The sequence below is a fragment of the Pseudorca crassidens genome, chromosome 1 (genome assembly GCF_039906515.1).
Source record: "Pseudorca crassidens isolate mPseCra1 chromosome 1, mPseCra1.hap1, whole genome shotgun sequence".
In the NCBI taxonomy this organism is placed as follows: Eukaryota; Metazoa; Chordata; class Mammalia; order Artiodactyla; family Delphinidae; genus Pseudorca; species Pseudorca crassidens.
In genome coordinates, this window is record NC_090296.1 from 91414321 (window position 1) to 91436886 (window position 22566).

Here is a 22566-nt window from a genome sequence, read left to right on the forward strand (position 1 = left end):
GAACCAAAACCATGATCTGTAACCCAAGCCAGGCAGTCTTTAACTGTGTTCTAAAAGTTATAAAACAGACTAATTCCCAGAGAAATTATTATAATGGTTAAAGTAGATCCAAAAACTTTTTAACCTACAACAGGTAAAAAACCAAACACACCCCTGTGCACCATTAGTGGGAATGTAAACTGGTGTTGCCACTACAGAAAACTGTATGGCAATTCCTCAAGAAATTAAAAATAGAACTACCATAAGATCCAGCAATTCCCCTCCTGGGTACTTATCCGAAGAAAATAAAAACACTAATTAAAAAAAGATACATGCACCCCTATGTTCACTGCAGCGCTATTTACAACAGCCAAGATATGGAAGCCACCCAAGCATGCACTACTCAGCCATAAGAAAGAATGAAATCTTGCCATTTGCAACAACATGGATGAACCCAGAGGGTATTATATGCTAAGTAAATAAGTCACAGAAAGATAAATACTGTATAATTTCACTTATATGTGGACTCTAAAAACCAAAAGAAATGAACGTAACAAAACAGAAACAATTATACAGAGAACAAACAGGTGGCTGTCTGAGTGGAGGGGGCTGGAGAGAAGGAAGAAATAGTAAAGGAAGATTAAGAGGTACAAACTTCCAATTGCAAAATAAATGAGTCACGGGTATGGAAAGTACAATGTGAGGAATATAGTCAGTAACTATGTAATATCTTTTTATGGTGATATATTGTAACTGGACTTATCGTGATGATCATTTGAAAAGTACGGAAATGTCGAATCACTATATTGTGTAACAGGAACTAACATAGGGTTGTAGGTCAATTATACTTCAAAAGCAAAGAAACAAACTCATAGAAAAAAAAAAGAGATCATTTTGTAGTTACCAGAGGTGGCAGGTGGAGTGGAGAGGGGAAACTGGAGGAAGGGAGTCAAAAGGTACAAACTTCGAGTTATAAGATAAATAAGTACTAGGGATGTAATGTACAACATGATAAGTGCTGAGTGTTACATATTAAAGTTGTTAAGAGAGTAAATCCTAAGAGCTCTCATCACAAGGAAAATCTTTTTTTCTATCTCTTTAATTTTGTATCTATGGGATGATGGACGTTCACTGAACTCTTGTGATAACCATTTTATATGTGTAAGTCAAATCATTATGCTGTACACCTTAAAATTATACAGTGCTATATGTCGATTCTATCTCAAGGAAACTGGAAGAAAAAAATTTAAAAAAAATACAGAAATCACATTTTCTAACAAACATCATAAAATGAAACTGGAGACTATATATATATTTTTTTAAAGCTTTAAAGACAAATGCAGAGCAATTTCCAGAGTCACAGTCCTCTTAGTATCTCAAATGCTGGGACCTGAAAAAAAAGGAAGTTTAATTAAAGAAGCATACCTTGGTAAATGGGAGCACTTTACAGTGATTTTGAAGAGGACTGTGGAGAAAAGCTCTTTTCAAGAGCTTTTAAGGTTAAATGTTCTTCATTATCCTAAATTTATCAGTTTTTCTTAACGTAAGTATCCCACCATAGGTTTATTAGCAATACTAAGGTTCACTCAAGCAAGAAATCTTCAAAACTTCAAAGGAAAATATGTAATAATCTCTTGCAAAATCCGTTAATCTCCCAGGACAAGTTTCTCTTTTTTTCTCTTAAATTTCCTCTCTTTTTAGGAATCATGACTCAAACCCCCAAATTCCTGACCTCACAGTGATCTCAAGGCTTTTCTAGCTGACAAGGTCTATCAGCTAAGATACTTGAACCTTCTTACAGTTTGGACACTCAGGTTTATAGAGAAAGTAACTTATAGATACTTGTTTCATGGTTAGATTGCCCAAAAAAACCCCTAGGTATAGAACTAGAAAGTTCTGTTTTCTAACTTTCTTCTTAATCCCATAAAAACACCAACTGAGATATATGCTTTTCTAAAGATAAATAATTGAGGAGAAAAAAATTTAGTTTTAATTAATTAAAATCAGACTTCTCTGGTTTTGTACATGCTCCGAGGACTCTTAAATGACTGAAGTATCTACTGATCTTGTGTGATTCCAAGAAAACAAAATAGGGCTGCTATTTTAGCAACAGTATAAAAGAGTATGCAATGAGAAATCAGTATTACAGTAATCAAAAATACTGCTGTTACATATACTAACTACAAAAAATGACTCTCCTGCAATAAAAGAAACCTTTCTGCTTTATTTAACTCAGCCTATTAAGTAATCTTGTGGGGTATACTCTGGAAAATGATGATGTAAAAGCATATCTAAAAACTGACCAAATTAAAGCATAAATAAATAAATAAATGGTTTAATAAAACCTACTTCCAAAGTACAGCTGTAACATAACCACAGGACAAGAAAGCAAAATCAGATATTCTACAAGAAACTATAATTATGATATGGGGGACAAAAAACAAAGTTTGAGTGTTTCTTTACAAACAAAAGAAAGTGACTATCTATGAATATTCTTCATATATTGTTTTTACTCTTACTGCATTATTTTTACTGTTATTTTAATCTAGAGTCCACTAGCCATGCTTGAAGCACCATGTGTTTTAGTAAATAAAATCCACCACAAGTCTCCATTCTCTATGCAGGTAACAGGTAGCATACTGATGTAAAAAATGAAAATAATGGAAACCTGTGGAACAACGTTATATTTGGTATGGTTTATAGCAGGAATAATTAAGAATGGGCTTTCCTTGCTCTGCAGTTCTAAAACACACTAAGCCAGAGTATAGTTAAAGTGTACAGACAATATGGAAGTTTGAAAAACTACACCTATTTGACTTCATTAACACAACCTTCATTAACACAACATTAACTAATGCGGGGTCCAACTCTGAATGGGTTAGTTATTTATACTCAGTCTTCTTAAAAATGTGTATTGAGGAATTACATATAGCAAAATAAAAGAAGATCTACTTTACTATACTCACTTCCTTCTCATCTTGTTATATTTGGGGATATATGAATACATTTTTTCCTGAATTATACCTGCTAAGGAAATGTTGTATAGAGGGTTATTTAACTCATACTCCAACATTTTCTTGATCTTTGTAATTGCCCCACCAAGGACAATTAACCACTCTAGACATCTAATAATCAGAGGGCTTGCTGATGGGCCATTTACTAGCAGTTACTGTCTAGAGGAGAGCATGGAGTACCACTAGACTCCTACTAAGAAGTAATCAAGAGAATATACTTACTCACCTTGGGCTCAGGGGGTTAAAAAAATAGCAAAAAACTGACTTCTACTGTGAAAAGGGGCACTACTGGCTTGGAGCAGGTTAAAAAGAAACTTTCCATTCTAAGAAAGAAAAGCTAAGATTTGAAAATAAATAAAGTGATATGTGGCAGAAAAACAGATGGTTCAGTTCACACAAGCCAGATAATTTCCATAGTTGTCAATAGCTGGACACTTAATTCTATAAATTATTACTGTAACTTATCTTCCTTTCCATCAATGTAAGTTCAAGGTTAAAAACAGGAAGATGGTAGGAAATTATTTACTATGGTATTACCTTAATATAAATCTGAAAGTCAAAAGCTTTTACAATTAGAATTGAGAAAACAAAACCAAAAAGCATTACTCTCATGATATAATACAGACTGATCAAAAAGGGACATAAAAATAGAGCTAAAATAACAGAGTTAAGCACTTTATTTTATTGGCTAAAATGTTGTACAGATTTTTTAAATGTAGATTTGGGGACTAGTTTTTCCTTTTAAAAAATGTTTTTGAATTTTTGATGTCCTTCTGTCAAAACAATGCCAGCAACAAGTATAGAAGCCCACCAAAAGACCTCAAATTTGCTGCAAGCCTTGCTCATATCTAATCTTGAAAGGAAATCTGCCTACGTACAAGGAAACAGTCAACTCAGTTTTGGTCACATTTTCACTAATGTCATTTGTTTGCCCCACTTTGTTCTTTATCTTGTTTCATTTCTACTTTTTAAAATAAAGTCATATATCATCTGGAGATTCTTCTTCACTGAAACTACAACAGCAGGGATTATCTATACTTGCTGCCACCGCTCCTCATTTGATGGATCTCACTAAGGCCGTAATATGCTCATTTCCCCTGTAGCCTATGGGATTCACGGGTAGATGCTGCTTACTCATCCTGGTAGATCTCCTTACTCCTACAAAGACTACCAACACCTCAAAACAACTTGATAATTCTGCTTTCTCTTAGTAGCAACTATTTACTAGTTGACTTGTTTACAACAACTTTTTTATCAATAAAAATTATCTTTCTCTTCTTTGAATAAAATGTAAATAAATATAAATTAAAAGATGATCAACAAAAAGGAGCCACTAGAACACTGTAGACAGATCCACACTGTATGTTCTTTGAGGGCAGGGGTAATATCTTACTTTCTTCCCTTTCTAATCCTAATGATGAGCAGACTACCAAAAATACAATATTTGTAGATTTACTTAATAAATAACCAAATAAATGAATGAAGATCTTTTCAGAATGCTTAACTCATTCATAACATTTAATAAACTCCTACTATACGTGCAGAGGCAACGAAATGTGCTAGAATAAATAGATGATGGTTCTTGCCCTCAAGAGCCTCCATCTGGGAGGGAAGAAAACATGTGAACAGATTACCACAAGAAACGTTAGGTATAAAGTACTCTGAGAACACATTAGAGAACAGTTTCCAGAAGGATCACTTTGATCCCCTGTGACAGTGGCTACAAAGGTTACTTTTGTGGGAGAACACTAAACTTATCCCCTTCATGATCTCCAGAAATTAAAGATATATTCCAAATACTCTTAACTTTCCATTAACTCTCAAAGGTTGAATATACCACTTTTACTTAGCTATTTTTCATCATTATATCCCACCGACATAGTTGTACTATTAATACTCTCTGGGTTACCATGCAATAGCAAAAAAAAACGAGCAGGAAATCTGTTACTTTGTTCTACTCACACTAAATCTCTCATCATTACAAAAAAAAGGCCCTCTTTTAAAATTAATAAACCACCTTTTAAAAGTAATAAACCGCCAGAATGTACCTGTCTAAGGCATTCTAGGCAGTGGGTTCTACGCTATCAGCTAAGTTTCCTTTATTGTATAGGTGACAGAGTGCGCAGAACGGGTCTCATCTATTAACTCCATATCACTTGGATGTCAGCATTTCATTGGGTCATGTTGGCAAAGCACTGTACTACATTATAAACAAAGAAATACATATACCATTCGTTAGTATTTCCCACATAAAAAACATCCTTTTAAATTCAAGCAATGATGATATAGTAACCATTTAAAAATCAGGTAATAAAATAAGCCCTTTCTTTATCCACAGGAGACAATGACAGACTGTACTCTAAATCTTGTTATTTAGTAGTAATTTGCACTGCTGTACGTCAGAGGATAGCAAAATAATTCATTTCTTTGAAGTGGAATTAAACCTGTCATACTACCCAGGAATAAGCATCTGGGCAGGTAAAGGTCTAAGCAGTATTTAAAAGTTTAAAATCAATTTTTCCTCCATAATCAATATCAATATATCTACAGTCATTGGCATACTTACCACACTGACTGAATTTCTCTTTTAGTTTCTGCCAAGTCAAGTCAAAAGGCAGCTAGAATGAAAAAAGGTATTAGTAACAGATATACAAGGAAAAAAATAATTTTAAGTATATTTTACATTTAGTTGCTTACATTTCTGACAAATATCTGGTTGCCTTTGGAGCCTATTCTGTCTCTCATTCCGCTTCCCATAGGACCTGATAAAAATCCTCGATCCATATCGATGCTCCTTTCCAGTATAGCTCCTATACCTGGTCCCATTCTATCAAAGCTGGAACTCATCCGATCCAGTCCCATCCCCATTCCTCCAGTCACACTGTTCATGCCACCCATTCCACCACCTGGATTTTCAAGAAGGGAAGGGAGGATTTGGGAGTTTGGTGTTTTTGTTTTAAGAACAGAAGGAAAAGGAGAAGGAAGAGGAAGAAGGAGAGAAAGAGGAGGGAGAGAATCATTTTTGAGAAAGAAAGAGAGAAAAATTAATTCATTTATGTAATTAGACAATATATAAATAAAATTATTTTTATACACACAATATAACAATCTTCCAAGGAACAGATTTTAATTTTGTATATATTCAGTTAGTTGAATGTTAATGGCTAACTGAATCTGTTCATACTATTATACATATACATTTCTAAAAAATTATATCCTGATCATAAAACATAAGTTATATAAATTTTCTATCAATGACTTTATTCATTAATGTTATAGTAGTTTGTATCCTCACTTTTATCTTTTAATAATACCAAGCTTAGTAATTGTTAGAACGAAGACATATGGGGTAAATTCAAATAATTACAACTACAACATATCAACTGTTGCTCTCATACTGTCCTACATAATATTCTTTTCCTAGCTTACCTTTCACCTCAGTATCTTGTTTTGTATACAATTGCTCTTTTCATATCAATTCAATTTTCAATAACCACAGAAAAAGCTAACTTTTAGTCTCTATGTTATACAGAACTTGTGGAGATAACAACAAAAACTGGAATCACAGTCTTTTAGCCAGAGCTTAAAAATCTAGCTTGTAGCTCGTACCCACTTGATTCTTATACACTGAGTCCCCTTTAACTATTCCAATCCTACTCTTTCTCAATTGTATCCTTTTTTCTCGTACCTAATATCCCCACTCTAAAAATTAACATCACCCTCAAATTGGCTTTCTGTGAATAACATATATAAAATTAGGGGAACAGAAGTATAAACACTGAGGTGAAAAAGGAAGGTAAGGAAGTTATGATTAACAGGAAAATGGCCAAGGCCGAAAAGATGATGAAAAGAAGGAATAAAATGAGAAGCAAGGTACAATGGAAGTATCTTCAACTGACAAGATTTTTTTAACTCACTCTTAGAAGAGTTCAAGTAGACTTTGTTTCTTATTTGTGAGATTTCAATCAATTAAAGGAAGTCGGTAACTATGGAGAGCTCACATAGACATGGTTCAGTAAGCAACATGGGTCAAAACTAAGCCTTGTGTTAAGGGTTAATATAAGGCCTAAAATGTACTAGTGGAAACAGAGGGAAGAAATTTGGCATTCCCCAGTTTTGCAACAATAGTACTCTTGATTCTATCAAAGAAAAGGTTTAAGAAGCAAGGAAATAAGCATTTCTTTTAACCTTGCCCTCAACCTCAGGAGGTCTCCAGAAGTGTTAGATCTGAGGCGATTCACCCGCGTTTACCAAAAGACACAATATTTTTTCACAAATGAAATAAGCTAGTCTCCAACAGCAGTTATAGAGAATAAGCAAAGAAACAGAGTTGGTGCTAAAGCTAATGTTGTTCGTGACATATGATCAGAAAAAGCCCCAGATTCTTTAGTTGGAATAAAGGTTCTTGAATTGGGTGACAGTTAACACATATTCTGGTGTTAGTTTAGAAATGTCAAAGAAGTAAAATTCAAAGTTAGTTAAGAAATTTCCAACAGCAATAAAACAGTAAAGCTCAATAAATATCAAAGTTTCTCTAAATTATGACAAGTCATATCAACATATAAGAACAAAGTATTACAATACTACAGTAACTACTCTTGCAAAGTTTTTTGCAAGTATTCAAATATTACTGTAAAATTCTAGTAAAATTTAAACCTACTTATTCCAGATCCTACTGGACCCATGTTAGAAGCTCCTATTCTTCCTGCAAACCCTCCAATCATTGCACTGCCTAAACAAGGATGGAAAGATAATATACTAATTAATTTAAATAATCATACTTTAAAATTCCCAAGGTATTATGCTCTCAGAAGATGTACAATAACTGAAAAGTATAAAGTCTTCTACAAATAGGGTTCAAATATGTAAGACACTGAAAAAGAGAGCTAGTACATTAAAACCTCTGAAGTATTTTTCTTCAAGTAATAAATTGCACAAAACATTATAAATTTCTAATTTTTCATACAAAAAAAGACAGCCAAACTTTGAAAAAATACAACCTGCAAAAAGAAAAGAAGTAAACAGCCAGCCCTACCAAGTCTACCAAAGGAATCTCCAAAGCCTCGATTTATTCCAATATCACCACGTCCAAAATCTCTCTCCATGCTACTAGTCATCGCACCACGGTATAGCTCTGAAAAGATTATGCAACAAATTAACCCTTTTTCAAGTATTATCAATAAACAGTAATCCATTTAGGAACTTATTGAAACTAAACTGTAATGACAGCAAAAGCCACAATACAAGAAGTCCATGATTTACCCAACCTACTTCACATGCCACAGATAGCCCAGTTCCGCTCTGCCTGTCCCTACCCCTGGTGCCCATACATCCTCTGAAAACATCTACAGTATCCATTCCTAAGTAAAGGGGGGACATTTTTAATAATGGAGAAAATGAAATGTAGTATACACATCCCACTATATACATTTACCTACCTCCCATTCGACCAACTCCTCCAAATCCTCCCATGCTACTCATTGCTTCCAGACCACCAAACCCAATTCCTATGGAATAAAGGTTAAGTTTGAGATCTGTCAGTTATATAGCTGAAAGGTATATTTTGTAAATATTAAGTCTCATCAGTAAGCTCTTCATCCACCCTACCTTGTGCAACTGCTTCTTAACACATCACCTTCCATATCCCTTAAGTATGTACCAGGCTCAATTTCTGCTAGCAGCCTTTAGGATGTGAGCCAACAATAAACCATGACTTTTGTTTCCCTTGGAATTCTCAACATAGTTTCTAACTTACTAAACATGGTGATGGGTACATACAAGAAAACAAATGCTTATACATACCTCCTCCAATTCTATTCATTCCTCCAAAACCTGGACCATCCATTCCCATACCTCAAATAAAATACACAGTATGTACTTTCAGTAAATCTTATTTTAATGACTAAAGAATGACATAATGCAACACAGCAAAATAGATACCAATGGTCTAGTCACAGTGGAATACTAGAGAAGCAGCAGGGCACAGATGGGACGGTTTAAAGTGCTATGCCACAGCAGGTGTCTAATCATGAGTCTTCAAAAAGGCCTCTTTGAATATTTATTAGACAAGAAAACAAAATTCACTGGTCATACTCACATTCAGTTAGAGAATATCTAGGACTAGGTAATCGTTCATTTTTTTTTTCAGCTCAGACACACAAATATCACTACAGCAGATTGAGAGATCAGGTCAGAAAGTAAGGACTCCTTTAAACATGGCAGCTAAGGGAGCAGTAAAAAATGAAAGAATAAAAATAGTATGTGTTTAGGAGGGTAGAGGGCCTAAGAGTAAGGGAGAAGATTTCCATCTGTTTAGACCATAATGATTACCATAACTACCCTCACAATTTAAAATGTAACTACAGCATCTCAACAAAAATAGAAACCAGATAGCATTAATTAGTCCATCAATTAAAACAGCAATTCTCAAAATATGGTCTAAGGACCTTTGAGGGTTCAATAGGTCAAAACTCCTTCATTATCCAAATAACACTAAGATATTGACTGTTTTACTCTCATTTTCTCATGAGTATAAGGTGGAATTTTCCAGAAACTACATGATAGATGACACTGTAACAAACTGAATGCAAAAGCAGATACAAGAGCATGACTGTCTTGCATTAAGCCAAACATTAAAGAGATGTACAAAAAGGTGAAATAATATCACTCTTCTCACTAATTTTTGTATTGGAAAATACAATTTATTTTCTTAAAAATTACATTTATTTTAACACATAATGTGTTTATCATTGTTATCTTAAATAAATATGTAAATTTTTTTAAATTTCTAAGTTTTAATTTCAAATACAGTAAATATTGACAAATATAACCACATAAGCAAAAGCACTTTGGGGTCCTCAACAAATTTTAAGAGTATAAAAGGGTTCTGAAATCAAAAAGTTTAAAAATCAATCTTCAAACATAAACTGTAGGTTAGTCTACGTGAATAGCCAAACAGCTATCTGAAAAGCTACCCTCCCAACTAGATATTCAAATTTAAATTGCTTATATGGTAGTATTTCAGCCATTCCACAAATACTGTATATCCATGATACACAAGGCATAGACTATGTTGAATATTCTCCTTCTACCTTAAAGACAATTCAAAATCTAAAAGGCTAAAGGCTAGCTAAAAGTGCTAAAAGGCTAGCTGTAACGTGGCTGCCCTCAGAGGAACCCTCCTGACCTTCTGTTCAACCTCTTTCACGTTCTCTGCTCTCAAAGGTTTCATTCCTTTTTCAGACTAAAGTAACATCTTAAATATTCAACTATAAACTACAGTCCTTTAAATATTATTACAAACTAGTAAATATAAGCTTTACAATGTAGCAAATGTATCATTTAAAAAGAAACAATAAAGTTAGAATACTCACCACTTGGACCTAAATTCCCCATTACACCACCTATGTTCAACTGGCTGGCACTAATAGGCTGTCCACCTGGACCAAGTCCCATTCCAATGCCTCCAAGACCACCTAAAACACAAATAAGAATATTACCAACTCTTATATGATCAACTAACTGGCACTGAAAAAATTTTTAAAGCTATATGCCTGTAGTAGTATTTCTAAAATTTCGCAAATTTGTAAATAAGAGCACCACAGTTCTTGTTTTCATTGGAATGCAGCACATTGAAGCCTCACTATAATATCATTTACTAATGAGAAGTGTTTTATGAAGCAGATCCATCTTATATCCCAGTTAAAGGCATACTGAAAAAGAGTAATGAAATACCAAGAGGATTTTGAACCACCTTATAAATGACATACATATCTGAAAATAAGAATCTTGCTTGAATCTGTAGACCCTCTTAAAACCTAGGAATTACTTTTCAGATGGTTCAAATCAAACTAAAAAGTCAACAAACATGAAAACATTGAATAAAGCAAACATTATATTACCTAGTTTTATCACTGAAATATTTATATAAACAAATATATTTATTTATATTTATATGGTATTTTAATTTATTTATATACTATGGTATACAGTGTTTTCACATCTATTATCCACAGATGAGGTAATTTTTGAGACCGTTAAGTTACTTGTACAATGCCATTTAACTACGTGATTAAGCTAAGACTAGAATTCAAGTTTTTCTGTCTCTAAATCCAGTATTCTTTTTACTTTCTCTGTTAAACTAAGTTCACTGAAAAGAGACTGTAAGAAGACAATCTGATGACTTAAAGACAGTAGGAACTGTTTTATTCTACTAAATCTGAGTTTGACTTAAAAGTTCTTGCTAGTCAATGTAGCAATTAGTAAGTGGTAAGGGCTGAGAAAACCATATACTATATATATATTTTTAAAAAGAGTACAGGAGCATGTCGTGTTAAATTGGAGAAAGATCAATGTGACCTGGTAAAAGAAATATCTTTTTTAGCTCAGTCCCTAAAAATGGTTCAAAGCAATAGCACACTTCACTATCAACAATGCTCATGTCTACACCTAAAACTCTTATTTTCTTCTCTGATATCATTCTTCACTAAAAGGAACCAGGCCTCTTTGAAAGTAGGCCAATCTCATGTCTTTGAACAAGAAAAATCTTCATGGATCTGGGAAATCCCATTCTCACCAGAAAGTAATAGCAGAGGCATAGAAAATGAGAGGTCCCCTCTTGCCAAGTTATAATAATTTGAGAAAAAGAAGTGGGGGGGTTGGGGAGAAAGGCAAAAAATAGGGAGGTTAATAATAATTAACTTAACTAAAACAACAAACTGATTCTGTTAAAGTCTATGAGTTCATATTACATCTCAATAGAAAAGAGTACATAAAACCATAAATCTTAAAAAGAACAGATATAAAAGTATGAATGTAATTTTTAAATCTAAATAAATTGAAAAGTACTAACAGTGGACAATAAATCGAAAGCCCCTACTTTATAAAACTAGGATATTAAAAGATGACACCCAGAGTGATAAGGAAGGGCAGGAAAGGACTGCCCTACAAAGGGAGAACAGGTAATATTCAAAGACATGTAAGCTGAGAATTTATTTTAAAAAACTGAATTCTCAATTGTGAAAGCCCAATAAACAGTAATCCACATCCACACTGTAGTAAAACTGCATGCCAAAGATAAAGATCTTAAAATCAGCTACATGAAGAGCACAGCTTATCTATAAAGAAAGGACAGTTCAACTGATAGCTGACTCGATAGCAAATATAGAAGCCAGTAGACTGGAATATTTTTAAAGTGTTGAGAGAAAATAAGTACCTTAAACTATATAACCAGTGAAACTATCTTTGAAGACATTTATAGACAAACCAAAATTAAGAGAATTTACTAACAACAGATACTCACTGAAAGAGCTTTTAAAATATATGCTTCAGGGGGAAAAAATAGTGCCAGGGTCTGTGAAAGCAGATGATAAGTAATAATAATGCCTAATTTGTGGGACTGGAAGCAAAGCAATATATAACTAAAACATTGAGCAATAATAGCATATAATTCGGTAGGAAAGTGATTAGAATTAGAGCATTCAAAGGTCATTCTACTATTGAGAATAACTATATTAACTTCAGACTTTATATAGGCATATTAAAATATCCAGGATAACCACCAAAAGAGAAAGATAGGAAAAAAATAAATATAAACATTTGTAAAACACAGAAAAATAGAACACATAATAAGATAATGGGAATTAATCCAAATAAATCTACAAATGTGAATAAACAAAACAAAGCTGTTGTATCTCCATTACTATTAGACAAATGACTTAAAGGTAGTTACTAAGTATGAAATCACTCTATAATGATAAAATCTTGATTCACTAAGAAAATATATCAGTTTTAAACCTGCATGCACCTACTGAATTAGTTTCAAAATAGTTCAAGTAAAAACAAGAAAAAATATGCAAATTCACCATTATAGCAGGGGATTTTACCATAAACTTATCTCAGTAATTGATAGCACAAGCAGACAAAATTACTAGCAGAGATATAATTTAAATGATCAACAAACTTGATTTAATGGACATATACAGAACAGTATACTGCACACCTGAAGTATTTATTAAAATGTATCATATATTAGGCCACAATGCAAAGTCCAAATTAATTGATTGATTCCAAGGAATCACAGAGACCATCTTCTATGACCACACTGTTAAGTTAGAAGTTAGTAAGAAAAAAGTATACATTTGGAAATTCAAAAATATATGACTTAGGAAGAAATCATAATGGCAATTTAATAAAAATTAAATCACAATAAAGACACTCTATAGCAAAACTTGTATATAGTGGCCAAATTTATAGTCATAACTACTTGTATTAAAAAAAAGGCTGCAAATTAGTGAAGTACACATTCAACTTAAGGAGTTAGGACAAAAATAAGAGACTAAACCCATAGAAATAGAGAAGGAAATAAAACTAAGAGAATAAATTAAAATATAAAAAATGGAATTCACTTCTTTGAAAGCACTAATAAAACTGACAAATCTCTAAGAAAACTGACTAAGGGGGCTTCCCTGGTGGCACAGTGGTTAAGAATCCGCCTGCCAATGTAGGGGACACGCCCTCGAGCCCTGGTCCAGGAAGATCCCACGTGCTGCGGAGCAACGAAGTCCATGCACCACAACTACTGGGCCTGTGCTCTAGAGCCCGCGAGCCACAACTACTGAGCCCACGCACCACGACTACTGAAGTCTGCGCGCCTATAGCCTGTGCTCTGCAACAAGAGAAGACACGGCAATGAGAAGCCCACGCACCGCAATGAAGAGTAGCCCCCCCGCTCACCGCAACTAGAGAAAGCCCATGCGCAGCAGTGAAGACCCAACGCAGCAAAAAAAAAATAAATTTAAAAAAAAAAGAAAAAAAGAGAAATTGCAAACCACTGGAATTTAAAAAAGAACTATGGATGTGGCAAAAATTTAGACTATTTTATGCCAATAAATCTGAAGATGAGGAAAAACGGTAAAATTCTCAGAAAAGTAGAAATTACAATTGAGTCAAGAAGCAATAGGAAATATGAACAATAAATAGTTAAAAATCTTCCCACAAACAATAAAACAAGGCCAGACAGTTTTACAAATAATTTCTAGCAAACATTGAGAACGTATTATTCTAAGAGAAAAAGAACAAAACACTCCTCAACTTAGTATTGTTTCTAATAACAGAAAATTAGAATAAACTAAAAAATATATATGTAAAATGTGGTATTAGCAGTTAAAATAAAGGAACTAGAGCTACAATCTATCAAACATAAATGAATCTCAGAAACAATGTTAAACCAAAACCAGCAAGTTGCAGAATAATAGGCACAATATAATTTCACTCACACCAAATTTTAAATCCAGCAAAACAATTTCATATAATGTTTATGGATGTATAAATGTGTGATCAAATTATTAAAATCTAAATGATAAACACTGTATTCATAAGTTGTTTCCTCTAGGTAAGGTATCTAGTGGGAGGTGGTAGGGGAGAAGAATCTTTATCTGTAAAATTTTATTTTAAAGAAAAATCACCTAAAACAAATATGGTCTACACAGCTACACGAGTGATTTTATATTTGTATATTTTAAATATTTTATGGAAAAAAAACTTTAATAATAACCAGAGAAAATACAACAAAAAGTAAGAACACGAGGTAGTATTTACTGAGTGCTTACATTATGCCAGAACTGTTCTAAGTGCTTTACATATACTATATATTAATTCATGTAATGCTCATGCCAACCCCATGAAGTAGGTACTATCAAGCATCCTCATTTTGAACATGGGGTATTGAGACACAGATGTTAAGTACATCATATTGCTGTTTTATAATCCTTTGGAAAACAATTTGATAATACTGATCAATAAGCATACCTGAAAACCTGTAAATCTACATCAAGATATCTATCTTAAGGAAATAACCAAAAACATACCAAAGATTTGTATACAAAAAGAAAGAAAAAGAAAAAACTCTATTGGTGATTAAAGGGAAAATGTTAAAATACCTACAATATACATAACAGTGAAATAGTTACGGAGCATCCATATGATAGATTATCAACAGCCAATAAATTTTGGAAAGAATTTTTAACATAGAATAATGTTTTTGTTAAACAAAAAAATAGAAAATTATTTATATGGTAGTTCTCAACTGTGTAAAAAAATACACCTAGAAGGAAAGACCGGAAGGAAATGCACAAAAATGTTATAATGGAGGTTACTTATGGGTGGTAAAATCACAACGGTTTTTTTTCCCCCTCACATATGAGCTTAACAAATTTTTTAGTATATATTGCTTTTATAATCAGGAAAAACTACAAAAAGAAAGAAAAGTGTCTGTCACATAGAATCAATTATGCCAAACTAGCTCCATAACTCCAAACACCAAACTGTGGGCAACTTGGGAAGTAGGCACAAAAATAAAGTTTTGCTTAGCATATCATGAAATTGAAAAAGAATAGTCTGTATTACTTCTAATAATAGCTTTTACTTACGTGGTAATTGTGGTGTTTTACTATCATGTGAACGGAAGTCTTCATGAGGGACAGACTTGTCATCCTAATTGCAAAAAAGTTTATTATATGGTTAATATATAATTAAAAAGATCTGTAACATAGAAGAGAGCAGATAAAACATTTGAAGAGGTTGGAGAGTTGAAGTGATATACAGGAACTCACCATTTTCACATGCATAGGTCTATCAAACAAAAACTGCCCATTGAACATAGCTGTTGGTTCAGTCAAGGAAAGCCAGTTAGGCAACTATGAAATTATACTTGAACACAAACACATTTTTAATAATCATATTTAGCATCAGACTATCTCTAATATTTTAAAAAACATCCTTAGTATTTTACTTATTTGTATTAGTCTCTTCCGCATACTCAAAAATCTTCAGTTCTTTGCTTTATAGTTTTATTTTATAAATATCTTTAATTCAACCACTGCAAAAAGAAAATTAACAAGGCTTCATTTAAAGCAACTGTATTAACGTACAATGAATTACATTACTGTCAACAGCATGTACACAATTAGTTGTGGTAGGAAGAGAAAGTAGAAAAAAGTTCATACCAGGCCTATACAATATGGCTAATTCAAGTTTTAAGAGTGACTTTAGTACTTGGACATAGTAAAGGTTTTATGTGCTGGAGACCAAATTCTAATACATATTTCTAAGCCAGGCAACCTTAAATTCCATAATCCCCACAAAACGGTATCAAACTTCTTCAACCTTATTAAATAATGCTAAAGTGTAAATCAGGATACAAATTGCTTGAACTGCTTCAATTGCTTGTTCAAAAGTGACTGTGCCCATTCCTCTGCTCTTGCCATCTTTGTCTTCTTTAATATCTGCCCGCTTTACAGTTCCAGCTATGCTGAACACTTCCTTTAGCTTCTTCCAACCAACTTTGAAGTCAAGCTTAATATAAAATTATATAAAGTTACACACCTATTAACTCCTCTCCCCACTTATAAATAATACACGTCTTTTCTAAACTCTCAAAAAGATAAAGAACTATAATTCTTGTTAAACAGTATATCAATAGTATTCACGTAGAAACATCTTAAATTATTAAAGATCGGTTAAGCTACATCTACATTGTTCCTTACCCTTATTTTTTTTAATTCCGAAAACAGTCTCTCAGAGCTGCTCAATCCTGTTTTGCACATTTGAAACTTTCATATCTATTTTTACTGAAATTCAGATTTTGGAAAGTATGGTTGATATCACTGACTTCCAAAAGCTTAGAACAAATGACAAACCAACTACAACATGTACATTCACAAATATCAAGTATCAAAGCTAAAGAAAGAAATCCATTTACCAATATGAACAAAAATCACACATAATGTAAGTACATAATTTCAAGAACTGCTTAAGTGTTTATAAATTCCACAGTTCCGTTTTAAAAAATCCTAAATACTTGTATTTACACTCTGACCTTATATTTATGGACTTAAATTGGGTTTGAGTTTACAATAATTACTGTTTTGCTTAGTCAAAAACAAGCAAAATGTTCTATAAACCTATGACCCATTCATCTAATTAAATAATCTCATGATTAGAACTAAATATCTGAATGGCAAATTTTTAGAGTAAAGCTTAAACTTACATTAGCAACAAAAATTGTGGAACCAAGTCTACCAGCCTGCAAATTACTGATAACCTCAGGAGGAATGTTTGGATTATTGAGAATGGAAGGTGGTAAATTCATCAATCCCGATCCCATGTCGGGTACATGTCCTCCTGGAAATGATCCTCCTGTTCGTTGCAGTGCCCTACGAGCATTTTCTCCATCAGGATCCTATAACACACAGTGAATGTTAAATGCCACCAGATACATCAGTAAGTCTATATCACTAAAATAACAACTTCAAATTCTACAGCAGCTATCCCAACTGGCTCAAATTAGTGGCCCTCTTGAAGAGTGAGCTTTTTTCTCATCCAGAGAATTCAGTCCCATAAAAACCTGTGGATAGACAAGAGATTTCAGTCTCCAGGGATGTCAATTAAATATCTCTTTCCAATCACTAAAGTCACTTAAGAACTTGAAATTAGTTTAATTTTGCCCTCATACAGGTATACAAGTATATGGCACACACACATAAATCCACATAACTCAAAGAGGAACAAAATACTTACTGTGACTCTTATTCCCACCACTATATGCCCAATGTAATGACAAATTCATACTAACTCAAAGCTTTCAACAGAAGAACAGCCTGTTATAAAACCCAGGAATACTGGGGTAGAGGGGAACTGTTATAATGTGGAAATTTCATTCCCGAACAAAATACAATTATCCACTTTCCAACCTCTTTCCATCCTCAACAATGATTATGATCTGAGATGGAAGGAGAAGGGACATAAAGAAAGGCATGAAGAATGGTACTAAACATTGTTTGGTTTTTGTTTTCTTAAGTTCGTTCACTTTTAAGAGAAATATGCTGCCTTTAAACAAAGCAAAAAAGGCAAGCTTAAACATACTTCTCACTCATCTCAGTAAGTAGAGTACAAAAAACAAACAAAAACCAAATAAACACACAGATAGACTATCATCTGCAATACCAAATGATTATGATATATGTAACCATCAACTCTACTCTGCTGGCCTCCATCTGGGAATACTAATAAAAAGAAAGTTGGATGACTTTAATAAATTTTCTAGGAAGGCTGGAAAATAGAAGGTGAAGTGAATGTAAGAATAAAGGTATTCTGGCATCCAATGTATTCCATCACCATGAAGAAATAAAAAGAAATACAAAAGCAAAGAAATTAATGTTTTGAAGAATGCTATAAAACTCTTTTAAGTTAACAAATAAATGCTTCAGGTCTAAGGTTTCAAAATCTTGCACAAATACAAAACTTAGAATAGTGGTTACCTATGGGGGAAGGAGGAGGACATAGCAGGGAAGATGCTTCATGAACCATTACGATAGTCAGATTGTTTGTCCTTCACATCTTAACATTAATAAAACATTGTTATATTTTGATTTTTTAGGTATGATATATATATAAACATATATACACACAAAAATATGAACACACATGTAAAACATATATAAAATACAAATTATGTAAAACCACCTACTATGTAGCATGATTTTCATTCCTCTTTTCTCCTTAGATGTCAGCCTGCCAGTCACTGCCTGCTACTGCTATGAGAGGGCCTCTAATAAGTTTACAACTGCTACTAAACCTCACTTAATTAAATTTAAAAATGCAATTCTAATATCTGTTAATGAATATCGGAAATATACTTTTCCCTAGACTCGAACTAGTATTTCTCAGCACTGACCCCAGCCCCCCACGTGAAAATCAGATAATTCCAAGAAAGGGACCTTTAGAGATATTAATCCGAAAAAGTTAACTGAATAAAGAACACCTCATCATTTAGCCAGGCCAAACTCAACCATTTTTCTCTTTAGGAAGTAAAAACTGGGAGTATCCTATATCAACTTGGATCACATAACTCTATTATAGGGTCTCTGAAATATTACTGAGGATCTACAATGTGTTAAAACTTAAAAGAACACAAACAATACGGGCTTGGCCTTTAGCATCCAATAAACTTTGTTTCCAGTTAAAAAAAGACACAGAATCTATAATACTTGTCTTTTTTTTTTTTTTTTTTGGCCACACTGTGAGCCTCGTGGGATCTTAGTTCCCCGACTAGGAACTGAACCCCAGCCCTCGGCAGTGAGACCATGGAGTCCTAACCACTGGACTGCCAGGAAATTCCATATAACACTGGTCATTTGAAGAGGAATAGGAAACATCATAAAAAAGCAAGTGATAATTCTCAAAATAATAATTTCCCAAATGGTGGCTATTCTACAAATGTCACCCTTATGGGAAATTATTAGGGTATCAGCACATTTCTGGAAAACTGGTCCTGGCTTATGCATAAAAATTACCAAATAAATGGCTGGCACAGATTACAACAGTCTAAACTTTCTCTACCAATTTTCTACATCTCAGTCAAAATATTTAAAAAGAAAGGAAAGAATAAGCTCCTAGGCTCAAATAGAATTAGAGAAATTCAGAAGCTGACTCCAATAAAGGGATATGGGATACCTGTATTTGTTGGCAGCATGGCCTTTAATTTTCAGCTATTATCATCTCATATCCAGGAACAAGAGACCAAGGACCAGTAACACTCCCACCTTGGGCAGGAATAACAACAATCAAAATTATTATTACAGGGACTTCCCTGGTGGCACAGTGATTAAGAATCCATCTGCTAATGCAGGGGACACAGGTTTGAGCCCTGGTCCAGGAAGATCCCACATGCCGCAGAGCAACTAAGCCGTTGCGCCACAACTACTGAGCCTGTGCACTAGAGCCCGCGAGCCACAACTACTGAGCCCAAGTGCCACAACAACTGAAGCCCGTGCACCTAGAGCCTGTGCTCCACAAGAGAAGCCTCTGCAATAAGAAGCCCGTGCACTGCAATGAAGAGAACCCCCCACTAGCCGCAACTAGAGAAAGCCCACGCAAAGCAACAAAAACCCAATGCAGCCAAAATAAATTAATTTTTTTAAGTTAAAAAAAATTATTATTACAGCTAACATTTATTATGTAGTTACAATATTTTCAGCACTGTGCTAAGTGCTTTATATAATTATAACAAATATGTAACATTTATTGTTTTATATATATTAACTCTTTGAGTCCTCATAACACTATCAGATAGATTCTAGTATCATACCCATTTTAGTGATAAGAAAACAGAGGAGTTAAGTAATTTGCCCTGGGTCAGATTCTCTGATGCCAGAGCCTGAGTTTTTTTAATCCTCATAAATGTATCTCCATTTAATCCTCATAAAAACCCTAACTAGGTAAGTATTATCTGTATACTATTATAATTACTAAGGTTTAGACAATAACTCAACTAAGTACACAGCTAGAAAGTGATAGATCTGGGACTCAAACCAATACCATACTAAATTAAATTGTGACTGACAGTACTGCTCTACAATGATTTGCATCCATGTTGGTGGAAACTCTTCAGGGACCCAAAGTTACATCCTCTATCATTTTTTACTATAGACTTTAGCAAGGATATATACCTATGTGGTCTGTGATCAACTATTCAGTAAGATCAACAATATGAACTAAAGAAAGACATGAAAATGACTTCTATTCAAGTTAATCATTTCCAAGGTAAATTACACCTAACTGTAAACAGGTTTTCATGTATCGTCCAATCATTCTTTTTGTCAACATATTTATACACTGTTTCATACAACGGGAACATCTCCACTTTAAAGGTTTCCAAGTTCCAGTTATAAATTTCACTAACCGATTTATAACTTTTCTTAAATTTTAATCTGGGATAGTTTCAGGTTAATTTTATTAAAAGTGAGTATCAATTTTATTCAAATCCATAAGGTATTTGCATTATTAAGCAAACTTTAATTATCAACTAGAATATCTACAATATTTCTTAAATCTAATAATACAGTCTAAAAACTGAAAATGTTTATACCAAGTATAAACTTGGTATAAAAAAGTCAGCACCTTAAGTTTGTCATCTTTAAATTTCTGTGTCCTGTAATTTTTTAAAATCATACACCCCTGCTTATAATAACTTGGAACAAATCATATACATAGGATACTGCTTAAGGGCAAATAGGAAAATCATGTACAAGCAAAACTATCATCAATTATATAATGCTTTAGTAAGCATCTACTCTTTAAAAAAAATGCTGTAATCAGATAAATAACCTTACTAGATGAAAATCCAAACAAGACATGTCCTTATAATTCAAATGTTTAAATTATTCCAAATATAAGAAATCTTACCTCTTTGATATTCAAGGGTCTTCCGCTAAGATCATATTTGTTCATAGTTTCTAGTGCTTTCTTGACAAATTCTTCATCTTTGAATTCAACCACACTTAATGGGGAAAAAATTTATAGGAAATGTTTATGTACTAAGATTTTTTTCCAATCATAAGTTTAAATTTGACTTAAGATACATAAAAAAAGAAAATTCTTACCCACAACCCTATATCCAGGTAGATTTGTCAATATATGCAAAAGAAAAAAAGTTCTGGATCAGTAGACGAAGTTAATGGCAGATTCTAACATTTAAATCATTAAAAATCAATAATACAATCATTCTTTGTCTTTTAGACCTCCAGAATATAACAGGCACGTGACCACAAATTTTCTGTAAATTTTCAGATATATCTATTTAAGATTGTAGAATCTAGCATCTAACAAGTTTGGAGCACCTTTTTACTTTTAGATGATTCTTCTTTAAAACTAAAGTAATGTCATCCCACAAATTCAATCAAAAGTAACTCAAGGAAGTAACTGAAGGCTCTCAAATACCTATCTTTACATTGTTATGAATATTTTTGAAAGATATATGGTACACAAATAATTTTTAATGTAAAATTTTCAATTTTATTAAAATCAAAATAGGAAATATTAATCTAATGTTAAAGTTCTCAAAACTGGCTGCACACAATTTAATAGCATCCAGTTGTAAGTATATTAAAAAAAGAACTATGCTAAAGAAACAAATTAGTAGAATCATTTTTTATATAATTCCTTGTCAATATTACTGTTCAAAGTGCCATTTGAATGTGATGACAAAGTTTTTATTTCTCATGCACCCAACTGGTTTTTGCTAGTATAATTAAACATTGTTAAGCTTTCCATTATATTCCTCAATATATTGCTTTCTTGCTAAAATTCAAAATCTACTATCAACCAATTCCTTCTATGTCAATTTAATCATCAATGTTATTCATACCAATTGGTCAGAGCACTGCCTTTTATGTAGTCCTGCAGGCTACCAAATTAGGCTCTTCAGTGCAAGTTTCAAATGTACATTCTGAATTAACACCTTTAAGCTATAGGCCTCTCATAGAACTCTTAGGAAATATTATCAATTCAGTGATTTTTAAAATATCCTTAAAGACATCAAAACACAACAAAAAATATCCTATATTAAAATCTATTGGCTAAGAAGCATTACCTTAGAGCATTAGAAAAGTGAACGCCCTTTATGAGCATTTACAAAACCCATCCCTTCAAGGCAGCTAGTTTGGTTTGTATAAGTGTCAGACTTGCTAGTATAAAGCCTCAAATCTTTCATAATAAAGTAAAGCAAAATGAAACT

General features: G+C 33.1%; 1 protein-coding gene across 2 annotated transcripts in view; it reads right to left on the reverse strand.

The window, feature by feature from the left end:
- Positions 1 to 22566, reverse strand: part of MYEF2 (myelin expression factor 2) — a 33855-nt gene that overhangs the window by 4320 nt on the left and 6969 nt on the right. The window contains exons 4-16 of one of the 2 annotated variants that reach the window (XM_067746176.1): positions 21434 to 21441; positions 21237 to 21330; positions 17041 to 17232; positions 16193 to 16346; positions 15605 to 15654; positions 15422 to 15485; positions 10367 to 10468; positions 8796 to 8846; positions 8432 to 8500; positions 8029 to 8127; positions 7654 to 7725; positions 5691 to 5899; positions 5560 to 5611 (exon numbers count right to left, since the gene is read on the reverse strand). In XM_067746176.1, coding sequence (XP_067602277.1) covers positions 5560 to 5611; positions 5691 to 5899; positions 7654 to 7725; positions 8029 to 8127; positions 8432 to 8500; positions 8796 to 8846; positions 10367 to 10468; positions 15422 to 15485; positions 15605 to 15654; positions 16193 to 16346; positions 17041 to 17232; positions 21237 to 21330; positions 21434 to 21441 — 1216 coding nt within the window. The remainder of the gene's footprint in view (positions 1 to 5559; positions 5612 to 5690; positions 5900 to 7653; positions 7726 to 8028; positions 8128 to 8431; positions 8501 to 8795; positions 8847 to 10366; positions 10469 to 15421; positions 15486 to 15604; positions 15655 to 16192; positions 16347 to 17040; positions 17233 to 21236; positions 21331 to 21433; positions 21442 to 22566) is intronic. The other variant, XM_067746184.1, reaches the window with a different exon arrangement.